Source organism: Podarcis erhardii, assembly GCF_964252035.2.
Source record: "Podarcis erhardii genome assembly, chromosome: 7".
NCBI classification, from domain to species: Eukaryota; Metazoa; Chordata; class Lepidosauria; order Squamata; family Lacertidae; genus Podarcis; species Podarcis erhardii.
Genome location: NC_138511.1, coordinates 43,777,383 through 43,804,804, shown reverse-complemented (window position 1 = coordinate 43,804,804; position 27,422 = coordinate 43,777,383). Strand labels below are relative to the sequence as shown.

General features: G+C 41.0%; 1 protein-coding gene across 3 annotated transcripts in view; it reads left to right on the top strand.

Annotated features, from left to right (window-relative positions):
• BANP (BTG3 associated nuclear protein) overlaps positions 1-27,422 on the top strand; it is a 150,151-nt gene that overhangs the window by 11,721 nt on the left and 111,008 nt on the right. For all 3 annotated transcript variants that reach the window (XM_081872077.1, XM_081872078.1, XM_081872079.1), the window contains exons 2-6: positions 2,154-2,282; positions 2,905-2,999; positions 4,999-5,198; positions 22,064-22,186; positions 25,981-26,156. In XM_081872077.1, the coding sequence (XP_081728203.1) occupies positions 2,213-2,282; positions 2,905-2,999; positions 4,999-5,198; positions 22,064-22,186; positions 25,981-26,156 (664 nt within the window). In that variant the 5' untranslated portion in view covers positions 2,154-2,212. The remainder of the gene's footprint in view (positions 1-2,153; positions 2,283-2,904; positions 3,000-4,998; positions 5,199-22,063; positions 22,187-25,980; positions 26,157-27,422) is intronic.

Here is a 27,422-nt window from a genome sequence, read left to right as displayed (position 1 = left end):
GATCCAAATTTCAAATGAATCTCTTTGCAGTAGAAGTGTTTTGAGTAAATGCCTCCAATACCGTGTAGTGTCCTCATTTGGAAGAATCTAGAATGCATATATTTTTTTGTAATGAGCAGCTGCTGCCTTGGCTGGTCCAGGAACCTGGGCGATGCTGTGGTGTTCTCCACCTGCCTGTTTTAATTGCATTCTTATATTTGAGCAGAAGAAGGGAAAAGTCGGTGTGTGCAGTTGGCTTTGATTCAGTGCTAGTGGTTAATGATAAATTGCCATTTCCACTGGCAAATGAAGTTTATTTCCCCAATATTTTTTTGCTTCAGGTATTGAAAACCCCCCTCAATCTGCCTGTTCTTCTCTCTCTCTCTCCATTTCTCCCCCTCCCCCAAGTGTGGGAAATGCAGATGTGGATTGCTCCAGCAATTTTAATTCAGCTTTTGGAGGCTGGAGATTTCCTTTAATAAGACCTCTAACAATCCCTGACAGGGAACTCCAGGGGGACAGTGCTGAAAAATGTTTGGCTCTAGAACCAGAGCTGAATGCTGGGATTGGAACTGAATATTGCAGGAGCTGAATTGTGGAAACTCTGGAGACTGGAGAGAGAAAACTGATTTAATTCAAACCAAAGCAGCTTCCAAATCTCATTTTGTGCTGACAAAGAGAGCCTACGACAGCCTTCCTCAACCAGGTGCCCTTCAGGTGTTTTGGATGCTGCTGCATGATGCTAGGGCTGATGGCAGTTGTAGTCCAAAAAATCTGGAGAGCACCAGTTTGGAGAAGACTGGTTTATGAGAATGCCTCACTCTTTGGCATAATTCCTCATATATCTGTGTGTATAGATGTACTGGATCAGTCCAATTCCTCATATATCTGTGTGTATAGATGTACTGGATCAGTCCAATTCCTCATATATCTGTGTGTATAGATGTACTGGATCAGTCCAGGACAAGGAAAGAGGACTTTAGGAAGGAAGTCGCAGAGCCACTCTATCACTTGATTGCAGTAAAGACTAGTCCCATCCTCGCCTCCTTCCTGCAATCCACCATGCTGCCCCAATCTGCTCTAAAGAGTTGGTGTATTCTCCAAGAGGGTCTGGGGGGTGGGGTGGAGGGCTGCGGGGGGCAGGGGTGGTGGTGGTGGGGAGAGGAAGGAAGAGTCCTATTGAAGAAGTGGAAGTCTGCTTGTGTGACATTTGAGTTCACCTCTTACTTTAATTTTCAATCTTTTGTCTGCTTTGAGTATTATTAATTTGTTAGTCTCCCTTGGGGATAAGGTGGGGTAGAATATTAATAAATAAATGCCCTCTTGCTTAGAAGAGAATAATAGAATCATAGAATTATGTCGGTGTTAAGAGTATGCATGTTACAGTGTCTGTATCATCTAAAAACAAAGTTCCTGCTTTAGAACTATTGCTTGCCTCCATATACACATTTAATTTTCTAGAACTCTGCTGACTTACTAGGAAGCAAGCACCATTGAACTTAGTGGGACTTAACGTCTGAGTAGACAAGTATAGAATTTCACTGTTAAGCTAAAAAAAGGAAGATGTCAGCTATCATTTCTTTAACTGTCCTAGAATCTTAATATATGAGCATGAAAATGGTGGGAAAAATATGTCTACCACTATTTATGCACCTCTTATGGTTTACATTAGAAGGCAAATTGTGCAAGTATGTTGTGGTAACTAATTTCAAGATGAAGAGCTTTTGAGACTGTCCTCACAATGAGTCATCCAAGGGTAAGAAAAGGGTAGCTTTTTCTTCCCTTTTCTTCCCTTTTCTTCTTATGAGTGCAGTGGGAAATTCTAACCTTAGCATTTAGTAATTGTGAATATTGAGTTTCTCTCTCTCTCTGTGTAGAGAGAGATTTCAGATTGCTATAGTAATATAATTATGTATATGCAGCATGAATTATCTGCCTATTGTTGCTGTTGGAGACAGGGCTGTACTAAATGACCGATGGAAACCTGGTTCTTTATGAGGATCAACGGGATGTTTTCTAAAAAAAAAAGAAAAGGAAAAAAAAAAGAAATGAATAAAAATATTTTTGAAAAAGCTCATAAATATGATTTGAACATACTCTTACCCCCTTGTGACATATGGTGACTCTTGCATCCACTGTGTTTATTACAATTTCTTCTTAACAATGTTTTACAGGATCAGATTTGCATGAACTGATACATCTTTTCAGGACCAGCGCTGCTGCCTGTTTCTGAATGATGACAGAACAGGATTTAGCTGAGGTGGTTCAAATTGCTGTTGAGGACTTGAATCCGGATCATCCAGGTATGCTGTTGGAGTGGACACACAGTGGGAGATGTAACACAGAGAGGAATAAATGCAAAGGCACCCTATATTTTGCTGTTGGTTGCATGTATGTTTTATTATATGTCTTGTACAAATGAAGAATGATGAAGAACTGATCTATAGAATCTCATGTTTCTTTGGGACTAAATAAAATAGTGCTTTAGTAGAGACAGGCTACCACACACCCAGAGTTTATGTGCTCTTCTTCCAGTCCCTACTTCCTGTGTCTCATATTGTATTATGCCCTAAACATTTCTTATGATACTGAAGCATGGCAACTGAGACTGAGGTGCTGGCAGCCACCAGCAACGGAATGCATGTTAGGATACAACATGATTGAAGATGGTTGGCAAACCTGATGTAGACTGTGGCTTGGCCTGTTTGGGAGCATGGATCTAGAGCTTATCTCAGTCTGAATCAACCATTGAAACATCCTCAGATAGGAGGTAGCTTCAGCTGTTAAAATAGGATTGGAGAAAGGAATTTCCTTGCATGTACTCAAGTGGCAACTTTGCATTCAAAGGCTGTATTTAATTTGTACTGGTTGTACAGTGTCCTTTCTGGAAATTCTGAAAATAGCTTCTCTGTTTTTGTTTTGCAGTTGTGTTGGAAAATCATGATGTGACAGAGGAAGATGTAGACCCACCTATAAAGCGTCAACGGATCGAAATTAATTGCCAGGATCCCTCAATTAAGGTGCCTGTGGACATTTGTTGTTATTTACTACATGTTGTCAAGTATTGGATGGACAAGGGTAGGTTCTGTTACTGCAGGGATGGGGACTTTGTGGCCCTCCAGATGTTGTAGCATTCCATTTCCCATCAGTCCCAGCCATCATAACCAATGGTGATGGGAGTTGTAGTTAAGCAACATCTGGAGGTCCACAGGTTCCCCCATCTCTGTATTGTGGGCTAAAGACTTCTAAATTGTCTGCAGCTGCAGGTTTCTTGTTCTCCTTAAGAAAGACAGAGACAGAGGCTTCAGAAGCTAACCCAAGAATCTTGCCACAGCAGATTGACTCCATACTCCTAGTACTAGGTACTTGTTTATGGGGCTATTGGGCAGATAGTAGAGTTGGTTGCATCAAAAGCCCTTCAGGGGCTAAATTTTATTGTATGCTTTAGCTCCTTCTGTAGGGAAATTGCTTAATATTTTGTTAACTAGTTAATTTAAGCAGTGTATTTTTTCCAAGCTGTTTTTTCTATCTTGAATAACTAACCTAATGGGCTAAATTTGCTTCTTCTGTGTAACTTTTAATTAAAGTCCACCAGGGGGCACAATAGAAATTTCTTTAAGTAAATCAAAACAAAGTGAAAATCAAAACAAAAATATTTCGTAGTGTGGGGAAGGTTCTTCTTAATGCTGCTCTTTTGTTATTTCTTTAGGAAATTAATCACAGTAATTGCACAAAGGGTGTGTGTATGTATATTTACCAAACTTGCTTCAGAACTCAAAACTTTGGGAATTGATTATAAAATATTTATATCCCTCCTTTGTTTCCAAAAACAACCAAAGTGCCGCTTAGTTTAAAACCTATTGGAACATCAGATTAAAAATTACTTTGGTGGGAGGCGTAGGATAACAGATCAGATATCAAGCCCTAGGGCCTGCTAGAGCAATATAGATCTTACCTGAGATTGCGGTATCATTAAGAAAAAATATTTCCACAGCCTACTACAGTGGAAATGGCCTCTCCACATGTCCCCACCACTTGTGTTTCTAGAAGTGGTGGACATGTGTTTTACAAAGACCTAAGTGATCAGCTAGAGTTGAATGTTTCATGTTAAAATGAAAAGATTTCATTAATAATAATATTTTTTATTTATACCCGGCCCTCCCCAGCCAAGACCTGGCTCAGGTCAGCTAACATCAGGTATAATAACAATTGATTCAAATACAATTTAAAAACAGGATTAAAGTACAACTTAAAATGCAGCCTCATTTCAGTGGACGCCCAGATCAAAACTGGGGGGAGAAAACGTCAAATCTTCACCAAGGCCAACTATCCAGATTGGTCCTACGTGGGCCAGAAAAAAGCCAGGGAAGTCCCCAAATAGGGGTTCCATCACAGAAGGAAAATGAAAGAGGGGGAGGGGATCAGGCTGATTCCAAGCCAAAGGCCAGGCGGAACAACTCTGTCTTACAGGCCCTGCAGAAAGAAATCAGATCCTGCAGGGCCCTGGTTTCATGAGACAGAGTGTTCCACCAGGCTGGAGCCAGTGTTGAAAAGGCCCTGGCCCTGGTTGAGGTTAATCTGACTTCCTTAGGGCCCAGGACCTCTAGAGTGTTGCTATTTATGGACCTTAAGGTCCTCCGCGGGGCATACCAAGAGAGGTGGTCCTGTAGGTACGAGGGTCCAAGGCAGACATAGGTATTATGACCACTTTCTGGAAACCATTGCATCTGATTTGATGACTGCATATCCTCAGAGACACCCATATTAAGGGTAAAGTAATGACATTGAAAACAAGGTTCTGGAGTTTGACCTCAAATTCAGAGCCTTCTAAACTGAGCCTTGCAGGCAAGCCTCAATAATGCTGTGATATTCCATCAACTTTGCGGATGATCATACTTAGAGACCGGGTGGCCTGATAGTGCTCCTTTAGTAAACGGGGCATTTAGTTGAATATTGATGTGTGTATGTTCTTTGAAGATATATATACCACTGTTTTATTTGGCTGCTTCTCTTCCCTAGTCGTTCCTGTATTCCATTAACCAGACAATATGCCTGCGATTGGATAGTATTGAAGCAAAGCTGCTAGCCCTAGAAGCTACTTGCAAATCACTGGAAGAGAAACTGGACCTTGTCATGAACAAGCAGCATAGCCCTATCCAGGTCCCCATGGTGGCAGGTTCCCCGCTTGGTGCTACACAGACATGCAACAAAGTGAGATGGTAAGACATTAATGTGTGAGGACAGCCTGTGCTGTCTCCAGAGCATCTGCTTGGCATGAACAAGCTGGGCAGCTTTTGCATAACTGTCAGGAGCTTGGTATGCTGTTTAGAATGACAAATGAATTCCTCTCGGGGCTATTGCACTGTCAGGTTCACAGTGTTGCTTTCTGTGAGACAGAGACTGAACACGCCCCCTTACTTTGTGAATGACTTAGAAATGCTACCACATTTTGCCCTAGCTTTTGCCTGGATGTAGGGTACATTACAGATGGAGTGGCTTGGCTTCTGTTTTAGCTTGGTGGCAGATTGCTCCTGGTCTGTCCTGGGGCAATTGGCTGGGATTTCATTTTTATCCTTTCAATGAAGAATTCAGCATTCTGAGTATTTACATAACATAAATACAAAGACTAGGGTGATATACAAAAATAAATACCAATAATAAAATATTACAATTAGTTAAGAACAGTTAATTAACTACATGCTGTGGTCCAGACATATTATGCATCAAAGGCTTGATGAAAAATATGGTTTCACAATTTGAGCATTTGCTTTTTAAAGCAAACTTCTAGCTCTTAGGGCTCGCTAATGCGTCTGTCAACATCCATGGCCTTTCAGATGTTGGACAACAGCTTGCATCATCTCTCACCAGGGCTGGAGGGACTTGGAGGACCAGATGTTCCCCATCCGTAGTGTAATGACTAGCAATCTCTTGGAAGCCTGAGCAGGCAGTGGTTAGAAGGCATGACTTTGGGGCTCTGTATAGATTCTGGCTACTCCACACTAACTTTGTATAAATAGCACAATTGGATTTGCATAATTAATTTTGTCACAGAATTAAGCTTTCTTTGGTGCTGAATTTGGGATGTATTGGTACTGATTTGGTATGTATTTTAGTGTGGTTCACAGCCCCTGTACCTTTAGTCTCATAGATAGTATGGTCCAGTCAGAGGGCAGGAAGCCAAAATGCATCAGACATATAAAATGAAGACATAATATGGGTTGAAGAGAGCATGCTTGCATCTGGAGAGCCAAATGTTCCCCACACCTGTTTTAAAGCAGCCAATGAATTTCTGTTATCATCCCTTTATTTGGAGGGTTTTCTGTAGTATAATACTTTTGATTCTTTGGGAGATTCTTCCCAACCCATTCTGAACAATAAGCACTTTTTTGCTTTACCTTTTGTACTTCACTTGCTTATACTTTCCTTTGCTTTTACTGCCTTAAATAGCTGTGTTTGAGCAGTTACTTCTTTCTACATCTGGGTGTATTTTCTGTCTGTATAATATATCTATATCTATATCTTTAAAATTCATTGGCGAACTCTGCAAGTTTCTGAATATTTTTCTGGTATGTGATGCTAGAAAGTGATCTCAGTATTGCAGGTGCCCTGGATACTCACAGAAAGAAGCTGTTCTCTTCTGGCTTCATAATGACAGGCTTGCACATCAGCAGCACAGAACATCTTTTGTTGACATACAAATCCTTTCCTATCTGATTTGGCATCCATGTTTAGCCCTAATCCTTTACTGGATGGCTTCTTCTTTGGTTTCTTTCCAACTCACGCTCCTCTCATGCCCAGTTTTTTTTTATAACATTTCATTCCTTACAGATACTAGCAGATATACTCAGTGGAATCTATTTATTTCATGAATGTACAATTCATAGCTTTGCTACTTTTAAATGCACATGTTAAAATCATACTGGACTTTTTACAGTGCTGATCATCTCAGCCATCTCAGTCTATGATTCCATACCCCAAGTATTATATAAACATAATACTAGTAACCATGTATCCCTCTGTGGAAGGATGATTGTGAGTGAATCACTGGTGAAAGCGTTCCCCTGCATTGGCAGCAAGACTAGCGTGTGCTGCGTTGTGGTCAAGCTGCTGCTGTGCCATAAACTTCAGTTTGTCTCTATCTGCTTACCCTCCTATAGAAAAGGATCTTTCCAAATATTTTGGATGTTTGTCAGGATGGTTTCACCCAATCCTAAGAAAGTCTGCTTGCATCCCTATGGGAGCCAGAACTGTGAACTTTGGTGTGCCTTCTTATCTTGCATGAAAAACAGAAATTAGGTTGCATTGACCCAGTTCTTAACCAAACCATGGCTTAGTGCAAATGTACAGGTTCTGAAGAGATCACAGGCTTCCATGCCCTGCTGCTGCATTGCTGCGACCTAATCCATGGTTTGTGTAGTATGTAGTCCAAACACAGGTTTGTGGTTTGACTCATTTCAGACAAACTGCAAACTGTAACCAAGGGTTGTTCTTAGTTTACAGCTTGTGGTTTGCCTGGAGAGGATTAACCACGAACCTGGGTTTGGATGACACACTAAACTAAACTATTGCTCAGCACATCAGCAGCAGATCTGGAGGAGGAACAAAGTGGCTGCAATCTCCTCTCCAGGGATATGCATGCTTGCACATTTGCGCTAAGCCATAGTTTGGGTTAGTGTTACAGGCAAACTGAGCCATTTCCTATCCATAATTTACTAGCAAGAAGCAGTTTTTAATGTGTTGTATTACTACTGGTGTGTATACCCTGTCTTGTATAATCTTTCCTCTTGCGTTGGCCTTTTTGCTGAAAATGCACTATGAAGGAGATTTCTTGAGGCGAATAACTTGGTTAGGAACCCAATAATGCATGTCCAGCGAATGTCACTCTTCACCAGCTTTTACTAATTAGACACTCTGACAGATTTAGCATGTGCCCCGAGGCTGTGCTTTGCCTTCTGAAGACTTGGGGGCCTTTGATAGGCATTCTGATGGAGCTTCACAATTAATCTCTCACCTGGGGAAGTACTTTTATTGAAAATGTTTTCTTCCCAGGTGGAAAGAACACAGTTTTGTTAGTTGAAATATATGTTATATAGTGATGATATATGGTCTTGCTCTGCTTTCCATTGCCATTAAATGCCAGCGAAATGAGCCTTGCTGTTTTATGGGCTCATCATAAATATCAGCTTCCATAAAAGAAAGTAGAAATTTATTCTCTTCAAGACAGAAGCGGTGCTGTAGGTAGGGAAAGAGCAGGAGAGAGTTGTTATCACTTGCCTTATCTTTAAGAGTCTTTAATTAGATTTGTATGCTTTACTAAATTACTTTTTCCTTTGGGCTTAAAGGAAAACTGGTTCGGGATTTCCCCTTCTAAGAAGCATTTCTCTTTCTAGGTAGCAACCACATTTCTTCTGTTATCTATATTAATGAAATATGAGTGAGAGGTGTAGCATAGAACCTCCTCCAGCCCCTTCCAACCTGGTGACTTTGACTGCAGGTAAAAAAAAAAGTTGTGCTGGCCCCAGGGTAAAAGAAAAGTAATGAAGACATTTACTGGTACTTCCTCTGTTCACCATAGAGGTGATGGAAAGACTCATGAAAATGATAACTGCAGTCCCATGAGTTGGTGTGCATATGGGAGTTGATGTGGGAGCCATTGGTCTTTTCAGTCACTTTGATGGTGAGGGTGAATTCACTTGGGCATCTTCAGATCAGAACCTAGGACTGATAATGTTTAGCATAAGTTTAGAACCTGCAGTTCAATTCTCAGTCTCAATTTGATGGTTGCTGAAGCAGCACCAGAGCTCTGCTCTCCTGTAGTGTAGCCAAATGCCCAGCACCTAGCATTTTAGGGCACTCAGCATCTAGCCTGAGCCTGGCCTGAGATCAGTTCTTGCTTCACAATAGTTATTTTTAGAAGAAACCTGACACTGTTGTGTTTGCCTTTTCTCTTTTTGTTCCCATCCTCTGCCTTGAGTGTCGACTGTAGTGGATACGTGCCAATTTCAGTAGGCATTTTTTTTCATTTAGGTGCTCAGCTTCTTTACCTGAGTGAGAGAGATCTCTACCTTCTCTGCTGCTTGCCATGATTATGGTGGTTAACGTTCCTCTCCACCAATCTGTAACACAAACTTTGGGTGTTCTAGTGAGCAAAATGGTGTAGGACAGATGGTTTTAAGCCCAACAACACTGTCTTGATTGAGTGCCCAAAAAAGCAAGCTTGCTCTTTCCCCCCTCAAAAATAAACACTTATACATGTTATGGTATTTTATTTCCAGTGCCTGCAAACTTTGTTGGAGTTATATGTCAGTTGACTGCTTACAGTGATGTGACATGCATTTTTCATAATCAAGACCTGGGCCAGTTTTGCTGCTTTAGGCTGCTCTTTTTTATTACATTTTTTTAAAAAAGTGATACTGTTTAAGTGTATTCCTTTTGTCATATTAATTTCCCAGTCAGCAGTCTCAATCTCTGGTGGCAGAGCCCTTTTTTAGATGTTGCAATCTAGAAATTTGTGATTCTCAGGTCATAGCATTGTTTAAATTTGCATGAACATCCCCTAGGCAGGATGGGACTGCTCACATAGATGAAAATGTATTATGTAAATTGTCCTTAGAATCATAGGGTTGGATCCAGTATTAGTTGTACTGGGAGTCGATCCATTGAAGTTTACAAGCAGAACATGAACACAACAGCATTCTCCTTTTAGTTTTCCATAGCATCATGAATTTCACGGTCACTTTCCAAAAAGTTCCTACTACGTTATCTCATTGGTTGAGATTTAGTCAAGTATAGCTGATCTCCTCATTCCTTTCTGCCCCTTACTGAAAGAAAAAGTTGTCAGCAAAGCATGGCAGGAATTTGTTGGAGATTCTGTGCTTAGCGGTGTTTGTTGCCCAACAGATATCAGAGTAGTTGAAGTCCCAGATTGCTACTGACTATCTGAAACATGTGTAATTTGAGACAAGAAAGCGTCATTGACATCCTTACCTTGGCTTTGCAAACTATTGTAGAATGCGGCTACAATGTTGTTTTATTTCTATTTCCATTTATTTTGCCCAAATGGGATACCTTGTTCACTCTCTTGAATTTCTGAGAAGGCATGCACATTTGACATTTAATGTTACGTCCTCTCCTTTTCTTTTGCATCTATAGTTTATTTATTTATTGACCAACATGAGTCATCCCCATCAAGTCTGTTATTCCTATCAAAAAATACTTACTGTCCTGAAGTAGTAGTTGCTGCTCATCTTGTTTTCCATACCTGTTAGTGTATAGACACAGAAAGCACTGAATATTCTGCTCTGAGTTTCCCCTACTACGGTATCTTAGTGTTGAGTTTGGCACCTACAGTACCTCCTGGTTTTTGCTGTAGCGTCATAGTCCTTGTCTTTAGTGAACTTACCTTCAGGCTGTTTTCTCTTTCCCTATAGGATTTAGTTTAAAGTCCTCTTGATCAGATTCATCATGCTTCTGCCAATCATTCTCATGCGATGCTGCCCATCTCCTGACAAGTAGGAACGTATAGACTGTGGTCCCAGAAACTGAACCTCTCTTATTGACATTTTCTTTGTGGGTGGTCATTTGCCCGAAGTGCTCTTCTCTCTCTTTGTAGTCCTCTACCTTTTGCAAGAAGAATGGATGAGCACAAGGTCTGAGCTCAACCTCATCAGTTCTTGCTCAGATGATTATCTGTTGGGCATAAGGGTGATTCCTGTATATCTGGGTATGTCTGTTGTAGCAAAACTAGCAAAGAACCTGAGACAAAGCAAGAGCCCAAGAGCCCAAGAAAGAAAGGATAATGATACAGTAATTACGTTGATATTTAAAGTGCCAAAGGGCATTGATTTTTATTCCACTGTCCACTCCATCTTTCTGTGCCAACTTGGTGTTGCAGTGTGCTGGCTTTAGAAGAACAATTTAATTTACACATCCCAGCTTTTCATTCCTTTTGTATTGTGATATAGAATGTCTGAGTCTTCTGATGCTGCACTTTGCAGTAGAATTTCCTTCCTTTTCAAAATTTTGATTGAGTAATTCTAGACTGTAGAAGCCCCTGCCTGAGAAATGCCCATCCTTTCCTGTATAGTGACAAGGGGCCCATGAGTTTCAAGGTTTCGTGTAGAAAATGAGTGGAATTGAAAGGGATCCATGCCTTATTGATCAGAAAGTGAGAAGGTGTTACACACAGAGAGACTATCTCCGCTCTCATGCACATTCTTTTAAAAAACAGTCACTTAATGGCCCATAACTAAGGAGAGTTGTAATAATGATTAAATAAATAGGTGGGAAATAAATATGTAGCTTTTAGTCTTATCTACCAAGCCAGGCCTGTGGCCCTCTAATACTATGTGGATGTTTTTATGTGCTCTATTTATTTTTGTTGCTAAATTAATATACTAGAGAGGGAGCTGTTTTCAGATTTGTGTTTTACCATGGAGCCTTGAATCAGGCAAGAACTGTGTACTTTTTTTCTCTGGGAAAGAGAGGAAGAGAGAGGTGTATATCAATGAGAAATATGACTACTATGTTCATCTGCGGCAAAAATAAAGAGTTTTACGGCACCTGAAAGACTTAATTTGTTGGTTGTGAGCTGAGCTTTTGTGGGCATATGCCTGCATCATTGGATGAAGTGCATGTTTTAAATATTTTAATACATTTGGAGTATTCCCAGCCTCACTTAGCCTTCTTCAGCTCTGTTCATCTTTTCATTCTGCCTGTTCCCGACATGCATTATCTGGCCTTGGGCCGCAGTCTCTTTAATTTCCTAAACGTCTGGCTCCAGAATTATCTTATCCTTCAAGGAAATATGCTGACCACAGCTTCCAACATGATAATTGACAGCCATGTTTTCTTTTTACTGCAGTATGACATCAGATTTCATCATATTGTAACCATTATGATTCTGTTAATGTGCTAGAAAATGTGCAGTGGCACACAGAATGAAAGCTCTGATATACCAGGTCCAATGTGTTGGCCATGATCCATCCAAGTGGCACCAGTAGTTCTGCTTGCCCAGCAAGCTTTTATTTCTAGAAGCTTTTGCTCTGTAGTGTAGATTCTTTATCTGTTTTAAAAATGAGTCTAAACTACAAAACACTTAGGAAATGTTGACTTGACTTGTTGTGTGTCTTGGATTTGTTTTCAGCACAGCAGCAAAGGAATAGTTGCCTTTTCAGTTGCCAAATGTAACCAAGCATTTATCATGTGTGTTTCATAAAGGGAATCTGGTGACTGCCACTGTATGTAACCTTGGTATGTGTGCATTTTGTAGGTGTAGCTGTGTGATATGCAATGTGTCTTGCTCTCAGGATTCAGCAGATTTGGATGTGTTAGGTTTTGATTGATGGGATACATCTTGTGCCATATCTCTGGTATGCCAGCTGGAACGTTTTATTGGCTGGTGTACTGGTATAATTCAATAATGCAGGGCGAGGGAAGTTGCTGTGTATATTGCCCTTAGGAAAGTAATGTGCAAATATGAACAAGAATATATAGACTCAATAAATAAAATAAATGAAAGTTTAGAATCCTAAGGAGAAAGTAATTAAGTTATACATATATACATTTGCATCAACACCAATACATTAGCTAGGCTATCTTCTGGCTGTCAGCAGCAAAGCTTGGTGCGTGTCCTTCCCCCACTTTTCTTTATATTTGAATCATAAAGATGTTCATTGATTTCAATAAACTATCCCACAGGCTTGGCCATGTGGTTTAAAATAGGAAAATGTGTTGTAGTTTTAATCACAAAACTTTGATGGCTTAGTCTCTGGGGTGTGCGCTAATCCTCCTTTTCCGCCACTTAAGAGTAGCAGATGTGATAATTCATTGGATATTGTATTCAGCACTCAAAAATTTGGTTTACATATGAATTCTCTTCCTTTTACCCTTTTACCATTCTTCCTTACTCTAGAGCCCCAAGCATGCAGATACAGGTTCTCTTCAACATTCAGGATAGGAGCTTGTTCCCATCCTTGCTGAATCAATGTACTTGAAAATTCTTTGGATGTCTGTCTGCTGCAATTTCTCATAATTCTAACCATTACTATTAGGACTAGCTGATGGTCAATTGATGACTGAGTGAGTAACACCTTAATTTATATAACACATAGACATTGCAAAATGCTTTACAGTTAACCTTATTGCAAGCATCCTTGCTCCATTATTAAGCATGCAAAAGGTCACTGGTTGAGTTATTGGCATCTGCACGTAGAGTTGGGAAGGTTGCTTCCAGTTGTCACTGAAGTCATTTCTGAGCTAAATCCGTTATGGTTTGACTCTGTAAAAGGCAGCTTCCTGTCTCCTACAAGTACAATGGCTTGGGAAATCACTTTTCTTCCCATTTTATCTATGGAGTCTGAGAGTGACCTGCCAAAGACTGTGCTCCAGATTCATGTGCTCAAGGGAGTGTCCCCTGAGAGAAGACTGTAAGCCTCAGTCAAGAGGAGAGTTGCCCCCTTAAATTGGTTCAGCACTTGTTCTGTCTGAAGTCTCACATTCTTCCATTCTTGCACTTAAAGGTGAAGGAGCCAAGGATTCAATAGTTTGGTGCTGACATATTACAAGCCCTGGAAAAACATAGCCCTTTCCAATATGAGCACTGGTGTTGAGTTTCACAAGGTCAGTTTATAGAATTAAGAATTAAAGCCAATGCTGCTTATGGGACTGATAGTGGAGTCCAATCATTCATGCGAACACATTGCAGAATTACATTTGTCAAACCTTCTTGAACTGACCGAGATCTGAACTGCATTTACTTCATGTTTTCTAAGCCAGCTGCTATTGTTTTCTAATAAGCCATTTATTTTAGGATTGTTGAAGGCTTCATGTAACAAGTTGAGTGCTTCAAGCAACTGATAGATAAATAATAAGATCAAATGCAACTTGCCAGATTTTTTTTATACATGGCTTGGGGGGGCGGACTAAAGGGATTGTATCTGAATTTTTAATCACGTATCTTAAGGCAAAGAACAATAACAAGCTTCATGTTGCAAACGATTACTGTAAAAAGATCTTGTAAAATCTTAACATCTCTGCAAGCCAGAAAACTTTATAAAAGATTTCAAAGAAGAACGTAAATTAACAAGGTGATAACTATAACCAGAAAAGAAGAAATATGAAAGCAACAAAACCAGAGATGTTTGAGTTCTGATGTTCCTTTAGAAGGATTGTGATCCATCCTGAACAGTCAGGAATAGCAAATAGTAAGGTGGAAGCAGAATTGATCTAGCTTTCATAAATCAGGAGAATTGGTTTTCAATTTGTGTGATTATCAAACTGTAATCCTATACACTTTCCCAGTAGTGATGTATGGAAGTGAGAGCTGGACCATAAAGAAGGCTGATCGCCGAAGAATTGATGCTTTTGAATTATGGTGCTGGAGGAGACTCTTGAGAGTCCTATGGACTGCAAGAAGATCAAACCTATCCATTCTTAAGGAAATCAGCCCTGAGTGTTCACTGGAAGGACAGATCGTGAAGCTGAGGCTCCAATACTTTGGCCACCTCATGAGAAGAGAAGATTCCCTGGAAAAGACCTTGATGTTGGGAAAGATGGAGGGCACAAGGAGAAGGGGACGACAGAGGATGAGATGGTTGGATAGTGTTCTGGAAGCTACCAGCATGAGTTTGACTAAACTGCGGGAGGCAGTGGAAGACAGAAGTGCCTGGCGTGCTCTGGTCCATGGGGTCATGAAGAGTCGGACACGACTAAACAACTAAACAACATCAAATCCTATATACATTCCTGTGGAAGGACTGATTGCCACATTATACTCCTTATGAGGGAATTTGTGTATGGGGTGTGTGTGTTTGAGCTCCCTTCTGTCTATTTTGAAGTCCCAAAGAACGGAGCAGATGTTCACTAATTCAGGTTAAGGGGGTTGAAGACTGTTTCTAGAGAGGAGATGGTATTTCTCTTTGCAAAGCATGCAGTGCATTGCCATAGGTTGTGCACATGTTTATAGAAGTGTGACTTTTTGCAGTATATATATATATGAGACCAAGGAGGTCTAATCTCTGTTAAGTTGTCATCTCCTTTGTTTTAAAGAGATCTAACACTTTAGCCACTGACTCATGCTGGCTTCCATTTGCTGTGCCCTTTAAAACAAAACACACCATTTTAGGGTACTTAGCAGCTTCACCACATGTTTTATTTTGGGGTATGATCTAGAAAGCCATATTATTCTTATGGAACTTGCATCCATATCAGTGAGGTCCATAGTGCAAAGTACAAGTGAAGATACCAGAAACCATCATTTTGGAATTGACCTCTATGCTGGTAATTCTGGATATCTTAGTAAATGTTTGAAAGCATTGTTCTCAAATTCAATGAGTTGGATGAGATTTTTCTTGGTTTAGTTAATAGTAAACAGAAGGGGGCAGAAAAGTATTATATATAAAGCTGAACCTTTGGCACTTATGAGCTCAAAATACTTGGCATGTATAATTTTTGCATATGGGGATCAGGTTGAAAATGCAAGCTTTAAAAGCCACCTTGTAGTAAGTTGGGGTGCATGACAGTAGGGGTGTCCTTTAAGAATAAGACTGAGGAGAGCCTGTATGTAAATTGTGACTGGAAAGGATGGATGTGGAGTGTTACCTGCATGTGTGTGTGTGTGTGTGTGTGCGCGCGCACACACACACACACGTATACCCCCACAGAGTGCTAAATATGTGGTAAGTTGCTTTGGGTTGCCCTGAGCACTATAAAACAACTAACAAATGTTAAAAATGAAGAAATAAAAAAGCTGACTTACCTCAACATGGACATTATCCAGGTTTATTTCTCTTCTTTACCAGCTTCATAGCCTGTATTAAAAAGCTGGGGCCAAAGGGTTATTTAGAGACCTTTACATTTAGGGATGTAAATTGCATTATCAAAGCTTTTTGGCCATGTTTAAAAATAACAGCTCATAACAGGGCATGTATGAGCAAGTTCTTTTTTTCTTAAACCGATGTCTAGGTATTGTAAAACAGCAGCGAGCTTCTCTTTCCCAGTCTTGGGATCTGTGAGTCATAGAAGCATCAGCCGGACAATTGCTCCATAAATGAACCTTTTGCAATTGAATGCAACATTTTTTTCATGAATGGTTACAGTGGGCAATGCCTCTGTGTTAAATGGCCTCCCCCAGAGGAAAACAAACCGCAACAGACTTTATTTAAACAGGCTTTCCGTATTGGTTGGTGAAGTCGGACTTGAAACCATTAAATCATCCCTATGTGCTTGTCTGCCCATTCAAAGGGACTCTTTGTAGAGCTAGGGCTGAGGGGATAAACCCCAGCATAAATGTCTTCTGTAGCTTAGAGAAAGCCACCGTTTTTTGTGCATATCGGAACTGAAAGGTGCTTTTTTAGAAACATACTCAGAATGTTTTTGCTGTTTTAATAAATGCTGCTTTTTTGCCTGTTCGTTTTGCAAATTGACCACAACTTCATAAATCTTTCAAGTTCATGAGTCACATTGGGAGGATGGCTGGTATGTTTTGGCTTCTGACCATAGAGTGACTTTAATAATCACATAGGCTATCATTATAATGTCTGCCTTGTTGTGATGCTCCAGATACTTGGGATCCAAAGTGAAGTTTCAAGGTGTGAAATTAAGAGCTGCATTTGGCAAGCACAAACACTGTTTGCCCCACCTATTCAATCAGCTGCAACCAGGGAGACCAGTCATGCTAATGAAATCAAGCACTGTGAAGGTTTTTCCAGTGCAGTTGTCCTTCCACCATGACTTGTGCTACCACAAAGGACCCCCTCATTTGTGTGGGGCTTGTATACTTGTGATCCTTTAGAAGGCCATTGTCTCCCTTGGCTTCAGTGTCCCAGATCCATAGCCTGGGGATATCTGAAGCATCGCCTCTTTTCTTTGTCCTGTTGCAGCTTGAGGGCCATGGCCACATAATCTTAATAGATGTGCAACCCCCCGCACCCCATGTTGGAACATGAAAAGGACCTGCCTCTTAGGGTTGGTCTCTATATGCAACAGAATGAAGTAGTAGCGAAGATTGTGTCTCTTCAGAATGCAGGTGTGTGTGGGAAATCTGCCTATAAGTAGAAAGCTAGCTCTTCAGGGAGAGGGCAGGGGTAGAATCTTTTTCTCCTGAGGTGCTTAAAAGGTAAAGGTAAAGGGACCCCTGACCATTAGGTCCAGTTGTGGCCGACTCTGGGGTTGCGGCGCTCATTTCGCTTTATTGGCTGAGGGAGCTGGCGTACATCTGTGGCCAGCATGACTAAGCCGCTTCTGGCAAAGCAGAGCAGCGCATGGAAACGCCGTTTACCTTCCCGCCAGAGCAGTACCTATTTATCTACTTGCACTTTAACATGCTTTCGAACGGCTAGGTTGGCAGGAGCAGGGACCAAGCAACGGGAGCTTACCCCGTCACGGGGATTCGAACCGCTGACCTTCTGATCGGCAAGTCCTAGGCTCTGTGGTTTAACCCACAGTGCCACCCGTGTCCCCCTGAGGTGCTTAGCTTCTTGCTAATGGGGGTCTTTGGTTTGTTTTTACTTGTTTATTAATGCAAGCTGTCAGAAATGGTATTGATTGAAAACTGTGTGGGCAGGTCATAAGAGCCCTGCTGCATCAGACGAAAGGTCTGTCTCTCTAGCCTAATATCCTGATTCCCTTAGTGGCTAGTCAGATTCCTCTGAGAAGCCCAAAGATGGACATGAAGGCTGTAGCTCTCTTCTGCTGTTGCTACTGCTACTCACCACAAGTGGCATCTTTTCAAATATTTACATATATGTCAGGACATGGGATAAAAATATAATAAAATAAATCCCCAGCTCTTGTGCTACCATCTCATTCTGATGCTAATGTCGACTAGAACTGTGGTCAGTATTGGAGCAAACAAAGCTGGTACTCTACAAGCCTAGCAAAAACAGTTGGCTCAAATTATATTATCTAGTATTGCATACAGATATGGGCACTGACAACTGGTGCAGACACTGAGAAGCAATATAGCAGGCCAATTAATTTGTGAGCATAGTGTAAGTAATGAAACAGTTTCACTGGTCACACTTAAAAGTGTGTGTTTGTGTATACAGTCTTGAAAATAGAGACAATGCATGTACTTTTGTAACCAAAGAAATAAAAACAACAGTAAAAAAGGAAAACAGACTGTACTTGTAACTGTGTTTAAGGAAAGGCGTGTATCCACTGTACTGCATTTTTGATGTGAGTGCATCTAGGATTGTGTTTATAAAGAATGAACAAAGAATACATTTCAAGCCAGGTCCTGGAAATCTCGCTGCCCCTCCTTCATCTCTTTCACCCGGCGAAGTATTTCTATAAATATCCCATTGATCTGAGCTGTGAGAGGAATCAGCTCCTTGCCCAAAGTGTTCCTGTGTGAGTTTTCCCATAACACCAGTCTGACCCAACTCCTTTGATCATTTACCTTGAGCGAGGTGAAATGTCAGTTGGTTCCTTCTGGTTTCCTTCTGGTTTCCTTCTGCCCCACCCAATTCCTTCTCTTCCAGAGTAATGCAGTCTGGAGGGTGCCAACAGTCCTCCTCTTTTACTGGCTGCCTCCTGGGTAAGTGACAGGTTGTTGGCCAAGAAAAGCTAAATGCTGATGGTGATGGATATGAGTCACACATGCTCTTTCCATGTTAAAACTTACCTCTGGCAGGAACTTATTTGTGAAGTACAAACACTTTTTCAAAACAGAGGCCAAAATATGAGAGCCTGAAAAGCCAAGTCCCACAACTTTATTAATGGCATAAATAACTGGTTGAGGCATTTATGCTTTTAATAAACCTGTGCTTTATTTTGTATTTTTCCTCATACTGAGACATAGAAAAATATCCCATATTGCGCAAACCCCTTCCCCTTCTTCTCTTCCCTATTGTAACCCTGTGCCCCCCCCCCCAGATCTATAGGGTCCTCCAACTCTCCTGAGCAGATTTAGGAAGTGCATAGAGCAGATGAGAGGAAGAAAAGTCATGTTGCCTGAGCAGAAGTCCATTCCACTTGCACCACTTGGATATCACCCATAAGCAATACAGCTTATTCTAAAAGTGTTTGTAGTTAGTATATCCAGAATAAACAGATGTCTCAAATTTTTCAGTATATACTGAAGGACTGAACAATGTCCTCTGTCTGAATGCAATGTTGTGTGTCTTTCTCTTCCTCCATTCTGTAGTTTGCTTCCAAATGTTTCCAATTCCCAAGTTATTTTGGTGAAGCTATGCTGGCAGCTCTTCTAGGAAGAACCTTCTTATATTGGGTTTGTACAGACAGAAATGTTTTTAGTTGATGCTGATTAGCTCAGATGACAGGCCTTCTGGCTGACCTTCCTATGATCAGTGGAATCTTCTTCTTTTTACTGAGAAATGTTTTTTAAAGACCTGATACCACCTGCAATTAACCTTTATTCTGATTCCTTGGGGGGGGGGAGTTTGTTTGTTTGTTTGTTTGTTTGTTTGTTGTGGTTTTATGCTCTGTTTTGTTAAAAGGTATAATTGCTTTCACCACATCCTGCTCTATCTGATTTAGGTTGTTCCTTCTACCATGTGTGGCATGATACGTAATTAATTTTAACACTCTTAACTATCTAAGGATTTTGTTTAATCAATACATTTTTAGTTTTTTGCTCGTGTGTGTTAACTATTTTGTTTGTAGTTTGTAGCTAATTGTGTTTGCCTTTTAATATCTGTTTAAAAAAAAAAAAAAAGCCTTTGAATGCAAATTGCTTCTTTGGGTCAAGTCCTTTGTGTCCATCAGATAGTACAATTATATGTACAGTAAAAAGAATCTTGGCAGAAGCTTGAGAACCCAACTTAAGCAACTGATATCATGTAGACTTAAGCATTCCTGTCGTCTTAAAAATAATACCAAGCTCTGTGCAATTAGGATGTGCTTGCTTTCAGACACAATGTTGGCATCTGCCTGTCTCAAGAGACAGTGGAGTGCACCTCCAGGGATGCTGCTGCGTTAGCAGCACAGAAGTGACCTCCTCAGGGCGCAAGCCTGGGCAGTGTGGATGGAGGTCCTGGACTGCCCAGATAACAAAAAGCCCTCTTGGTCTCTCTGATGTGGTTGAAGGGAAAGCAGAGCAATACATTTGGCACCAGCTTGGCTGCAGGAACTGCCAGAAGTCCCAAACTCACTGCATGCAACATGTTTATTTTTATGTCTGAACTACGGTTTAGTTTTATGTCTGAACTATGTCTGAATTGATTTTGTTGCCTACATCTTAGATAGTTCTGTCCCAAATGTTTTATGCATAGTCATATCCTGGATTTTGAATCTGACTAGAGACTGAAACCATCTCAAACTATCCTATGTTGAACACCTGACCATGGTAAATTGGGAGATAAACCTCCAAAGCCACAATGTCCATTTCTGATGGGCCTTCGGGAATAGTTTTCACCAGATGTTGTCAAAGAGCTCCTTAACCCAAGAAATAATACTGGTCTCTTGTGCTAACCCTCTCATCTTGCATGTGTCTTCTTGGCACCTGTGCATACATGAAGCAACACACACACACATGAACACTCCCCCTCTGCATCCCAAGAGTTGCTTCTCAATAACTCCTGCAACTTCCCACTTGAATAGCACATTCAAGCAGTGTACGTGAAGAGCCATTTCAGCTGAAAGAATTTTCCTCCAGATCTGCTAATGAATCCAGCACATGCAGTATCAATGGCTACATTTAGAAGTTCACCCGTTCACGGAGCTTCCACACCAACTTGAATCTTGGCACCTCTGTTTGTACAAATGAAGCTGTGAGTAAATGCATCCTGCACGTAGCTCCAGTCGCTTGGAAGTTCTTTTTGCCAGAGATTTTACTGAGTAGAAGAAGGAAAAATGTGGCCTAATTCAGTGTCACTTTGGAAAAGGGCACAGCTAAAGACAGCTGGGGCTGGGGACAAGTGGTACTTGGTGAGACCACGTTCTCTGCAGTGCAGAGGACCCATAACCCTTTGTGCTCGTTAAATTAATTACTAATGGCTTATATCAGGGCATTTCTTCTCCTTTCATTTTTAAGTTGTTTTAAGTTAATTAAATGCCATCAGGCACACTTTAAAATGGTCTACAAAAATGAATTAGTTCTTTTCTTAAAAAAAGGACTTTCCCATTTTATATCAATTTTCATTTTAAAGATTTTTCTATTCAAAGGAAACTACAGAATGAGCAAAAGCCTGAGGTCTCCATAAATGGAAGCTTAATTTTATTGCATTTATCTCTATTGCTGCAATTAATTATTCAGAGTGTTCATTAAAAATTGCAGCCTTGGTAAGTGACACTTTTTAAACAGGCATTCTGAGTTTATTGAAATTGAGGGATGTGGGTGATAAAGAATTGGACATCCAAAGGAATGGCAATAAAGTGTCTCAAAGAAGGTTCAGAATGTCATTTAAAATTCACAAGTCAAATTGTAGAATACCTGAAAAGTTCTGGGGGAACATGAAATAGAGCAGATAAGCATGGTGTTTTGTTGTGACCCCTTTAAGCCAAAGGGCTTCCTTCGAGCATGCAAATGGATGCATGGTTGGAGTTGACCCTTTTGTTGGAATGAAATGCAGAAGACTGTTTGTGCAAGAGTATCATGTGTACAACAGCACATGTGGGTTCCTGGACACTGTGTGTAGTGCATCCTTTAGCGTTACCTAAGCTAAATCTGCAAATGCTTTATTCATCTTTTTCTCTCTGCCCCTTAACTTTTCCTACTTCTTTTAGTTAAAGGGTCCCACAACTGGAGTTCCTGTGTTGAGCTGAAAAGGAGAAAGGAGAACATCAAGCAGACTCTCCCCCCCCCCTTTTGTGTACTTTGAGTTGATAACAAAAATTGAATAATTTTGCTAGAGGTCAGAAAACATTACATAATTCCACAGAAACAGTCAGCCCCTTGAAAGAATTATGAGTTCTAGGAATGGTACAGAGATCAAAATATGATGGATTACATGCTTTAACAACTGATACATAGTAAACAGCCTTGAAACCAAAGAAGGGGAATAACCCAACACATCCGTGGAAGAACTCATTAAAATACCAAGTGTGGCTTAATGAATGGCAGAAGAGCTTTTGACTTTCATTCTGTTTATTCTTCTTTCCTCTACATTTATTGTCTTTACAGTGTCGTCCCTCAGACCACAGTAATCCTCAACAATGATCGTCAGAATTCGATTGTAGCCAAGATGGTAGGACAGGAAGAGCCATTGACCAGACCAGCGGATTCACTGGAAAACATCCTTAGCACGTTAGTAATTGCAACTAAGCAATGCTCTTCCCTCAGTGTATATAGGAAATTTCCTTATACTGAGTCAAGCCTTTGGTCCATCTGACTCAATATTGTCTACACTGAACCGGCAGAGGCTCTCCAGGGTGAATTGTTGTGAGGTTGAAAGGAATGGAAGGGATGTGAGACATACCCTTGCAACTTAGTGCCCTAGAATTATTTTAGCTCCCTGTATTGGAGTTCATTTGCTTGCCATTCGTCTGTGGTGCTCAGGGCCATGGACATTACATGAATGTATTTATGTTTGCAGTATTGCAGAGAAAATGCTCTTCTGGATGAGTTGATATATGCATGTGACATACCATGGTATGGTATGTTATGTTATTGATGTATTTTTCAATTATTTCTATACTGTCCTTCATGAAATACACTGGTCAACAACAAATTTGTTGTCTGCGTTTTTTCAGTTGATTTAGGACGAATCTGATGCGCTGAATCCAAAAATCACATTGGTTTTGCTCAATCAGGTCAAGTTTTTGAGCTATGGCCACATGTCGTTTTTTTACGTTTTTGTTCACATCTACGCTTGTGTGGAGCATTTTAGAAGAAGTTGGTGGGGGTAAAATGCCATGTCGAATAATTGTTTTGATTGGAAATGATTATTTTAATGACAAGAAGTATTTAGGTCCGATAGTTCTGGGTGATTATGTCGAAAAGGGATCAGTTTGAAGTCATAAAACCTCGCAATCTTCCATAAATTGGTGCGGCAAAGCATAAAGTTATTTTGGTATTAAACTTGGTGACCAGGATAAAGCTTGGGCGCCACACATGGTGTGCAAGGCATGCACTGAGACTCTACATGGGTGGACCAATGGCAAGAGGAGTCTGAACTTTGGAATTTCCATGGTTTGGAGGGAGCCGACAAACCATGTCACTGACTGCTACTTCTGCGCTGTTGATGTGACTGGGATCAACAGAAAAAACCGGAGCAGCCTCAAGTATCCTGATCTTCAATCAGCACGTCGTCCTGTAGCTCATTGTGATGAAATTCCAGTGCCTATCTTCGGAGAACTTCCTGACATTAGTGACAAAGATGCCTCCAGTGTTGAAGGACATGAAGAAGAAGAAGTGGTTCTTGAAGATGATGCTCCACATCCATTTTCCCAAAAGGAGTTGAATGATCTAGTTCACGACCTCAGCTTGTCAAAGGACTCTGCTGAACTGTTGGCATCCAGATTGAAGGGAAAAAGACTCCTCTCTGACATCAGCTTCTTCCACAACAGGCATCAAGAGTACCTCCGTTTTTTTCTCGGAAGAGAAGGACTTGGTGTACTGTGCAGATATTGCGCAGCTTCTGCTCAAGCTTGGAGTGCCACACTACGAAACCAAAGATTGGAGACTGTTCATTGACAGCAGCAAGCGATCACTGAAATGTGTTCTGCTACACAACGGCAACTAGTTTGCCTCTATACCCCTGGCTCACTCGAGTACACTGAAGGAGAACTATGAAGCGGTGAAGTATGTGCTGGAGAAAATTGGTTATGATCAGCATAAGTGGTTTATTTGTGTTGACCTGAAGATGGTGAACTCATCAGAGATCCAGAGTTCAGAAACTCAATGAATGAAGTGGAACTGGAAGCGTGGAAGGCATATGTTCTGGTAGTGAACTACTTTATTGGCAACAATAAGGCCAGAAACTATGCAGAACCTGTCAACAACATGCTGACTGCTTTCAGAAACCTGGGCTGCAACATGAGCGTCAAGATGCACTACCTATTTTCACATATGGACCGGTTTCCTGACAACCTGGGTTCAAGGAGTGATGCGCAGGGGGAGAGATTCCATCAGGACATGAAAGAGATGGAGACCAGGTATCAGGGTCGCTGGGATGCAGTCATGATGGCTGACTACTGTTGGACTCTGAAGAGAGACCTCCCTGCTGCTGAGCATTCCAGGAGTCCCAAGAAATGGAAGTTCAAGCCCTGAAGTTTGAAAAATGGTGAAGCAACATGCAATTTACGTGTACTTACCTTTATCAATGCCCACCATTCAGTTTACAGTAATCAATGTTTCTATCAGGTAATCAATATATGTTGTTGGAAAAACATTTTTTTTCTCTTAAAAACATATTTAGGATGATATGTGTTGACAAAAATCAGCTGATAATGCCACAAAAATGTAATCGATTTTGTCACAAGATCTGATTTTTTACAAATCAACATAGCACAAAAACCTGACCTGATGGAGAGAAACGGATGCCATTTCCTGATTCAGCAGTGCAAAAATACCCTAAATCAATTGTAGAAATCTAGACAACATTCAAAAGGTAAAAAATTGTTGCCCAGTGATATGATTCCAGAGCTGTTTACAACAGTGCAGATATCCCTGTACAATAAAACCAGCATATTAAAATACAGTAATATTCCAACCACAGCAAACCTTTCTAACCATAAGGTCAGTATTAACAACCAACTAATATGGCCCAGATAAAGTGCTTTTTAGACTGAGCTTAAGACTCTGGTTTGCCTAAAGGGAAGTGAGTAAAAAGAGCATAGCAAAGGCAACAGAGCAGCTCATCTCTGGCACGGCTGTTCCCTCTCTGCCCTTGGACAGTAAAAACACTTGCAGCCTTCAGGCAAAGGAGCAAGGATCACCCAGTCAGGCAATGGACCACCTGATTGCCTGCAGGATGAAAGCTGAAGGGAATAGCTACAAGGATCTACTGAGAGCCAAGGTTTTGGGTGGGAGCATATGCTTTGGGTTGTATTCAAGATTGAAAGGCAGGAAAGAAATCTAACAAAATAAAATATATTCAGAGTTTATATTTTGAGTTCCTTTATATAGTATGTTGTTGGCATATGTCTGTCTCAGGAGACAATGGAGGAGTGCGCCTTTTGGGGTGAAGTCAAACTGTTGGAAGGTTGCAGTGCCTTCCGTGGCTGTAGAGACTGATACGGGATGTGCTGCTACAGATGCACTGCAGTGTTTCTTCTCTTTGCGCTCCTTCTGGTGGTCATTCCTCCTCTGGTCACTGCTTTGGATACATGACCTGTCTCCAGGCACTGCAGTTGTTTGCAAGGGACTCCCACATGTTGTGGTTGATGTTGCTAGCCGCCCTGTCACATTTGCAGGCATCTTTGTAACACAGAGTTGCTTGTGGGCCTGGTGCCGGAAGCCAGTTCCCTGTAGAGCACACCCTTGAGGATCCTGTCATCTTCTGTTCTGTGTACATCACCAAGCCACTGTAGACGTCACCGAAACAAAAGTGTGAATGTGCTGGGAATGTGGGCTTGGGAGATAGCCTGTCGGTAGAGCATGAGACTCTCGGGTTCGTGTGTTTGAGACCCATGTTGAGCAGAAGATTCCTGCATTGCAGAGGGTTGGACTAGATGACACTCATGGACCTTCCAACTCTATGATTCTATTATCTTTGCTTGAAATTCTGTCCTGCCATGTGATACCCAAAATCATCCTGACACAGCACATGTGGAAGGCATTGAGGCGTACCTGCTTTTCATGCAAAAGGTCCAGATTCAATGCCTGGCATCTCCAGGTAGGGCTGGGAGAGATTCCCTGTCTGAATTCCTGGAGAGTTTTTGGCACTCAGGGTAGGCAATCTTGAGCCAGATGGACCAATGATTTGATTTGTTATAAGGCAGCTTCCTATAGTCTTGTTTTCCTATACATGTTGCTGTCCTCCTGTTACATAGAAAGCTCACTTGATAAACTTAGTGTTCTGTAGCACCATGCTGAAATCAGTAAAGCTGTGCAAATATGATTTCCTCAAATTGTATGAATTTCTCCCACTTCCTCAGTGCTGTTCCTGGACGGAGGCAGAATACCATTGTTGTGAAGGTGCCGGGGCATGAAGACAGCCATAATGAGGATGGGGAGAGTGGTTCTGAAGCCAGTGACTCGGTTTCCAACAGTGGCCAGTTAGGAAGCCAGAATATTGGGAACAATGTTACCCTTATTACACTGAATTCTGAAGGTAAGCAGATAATAGTTAAGTTCTTTGTCCAAATTAGGGTTGATTTGAATGTTGGAGCCGTAACAGTCTGGTACGATGCAATCTTTCTGTTCTAGGAGAGGCATGCACAAAGTAGTTTTCCTGTTTCAAAAAAACTTTATAGTTGCCTTTCCTCCCCATTTTTGGCTTGTAGTCTGCAGCACTCTTGTATTTAGCACACCTGCGGTCCCCACTTGCTCTTTTTCAAATGGCATTAGCATCTAAAGAACTATTTGCTCTGGTTTTGTTCAAGGAGCATTGGGTTAACTGAATAGTACTAAAGTGTATTGATGTGTTCTCTGGTTATTTCTTAAACTGCCAATTGGGGGATGTATTGCTTTGTTTTCTTCGAGCAGCAGGTGATGGGCAGCTCCTAAAATGCCAGGGAAATTCACCCCCTTCCACTAGGGTTTGATGTCACCCGTACTCTATGTTCTGTAGTTTTTAAAGTGGCAGATATTATAACAAACACGGCATACGAAGCAGTGTCAGACTTAAGCATCCAGCTTTTTTTCATTACTTGCTCTTATTGGTCCAAACAGGCGTTGTGTTCCTGGGACATATCCAGAACAGAATAATTTTTTCAAGTGATTCTGGTAGTCTAACAGATCAAGAACACTTGATTTCAAAAAATATATAATAAGGCTTTCAGAACTGTGACTTAATTCTGTGGTTGTGCCTAGAGTTGAAACACAGTCCTATGAAAACAGCTTCATTTCTCTAAGAAGCAACATAATGTACCAGCATGCTGCCTCCTGTAACTCATTATGCCCTTCTGTTAATGTGGAACTCTTCTGAAAGTAAACAGTTACTTTGGCAACTCTAAACAATATTTTTAAAAACAGGAAATTCCCATCAAAAATGTATTGTTTATAGGATAGCCTTGTCAGCAATTTCTTAGTTTCCAAAACTCTGTTCTGGTCTTCAAATATCTGAAAATCAACATTGCTGGAATGCAACCATTTGGAATATGTCTCTAATAATCCTTTTTTTTGCATTGTATATTGAGTCCATATATAATTCCAAATGAAAAATAGGTGCAGCAATCAATAGACGTGGCAAAGAATACAGTGTGGCAACTGAGAGGAGCAGCCTTGTGTAATTTGAGGCAGTCAGTCTGTGTCTGGGTTGGGGAGGGGGCCTTCCATGATAGTGTTCCTTCTTTGTACACAAAGTGTTCCTTCATGGATAAAACTCTCATGTTGAGAAGAAGACTAGGCTTTTACTATTCTTCCTACCATACCCATT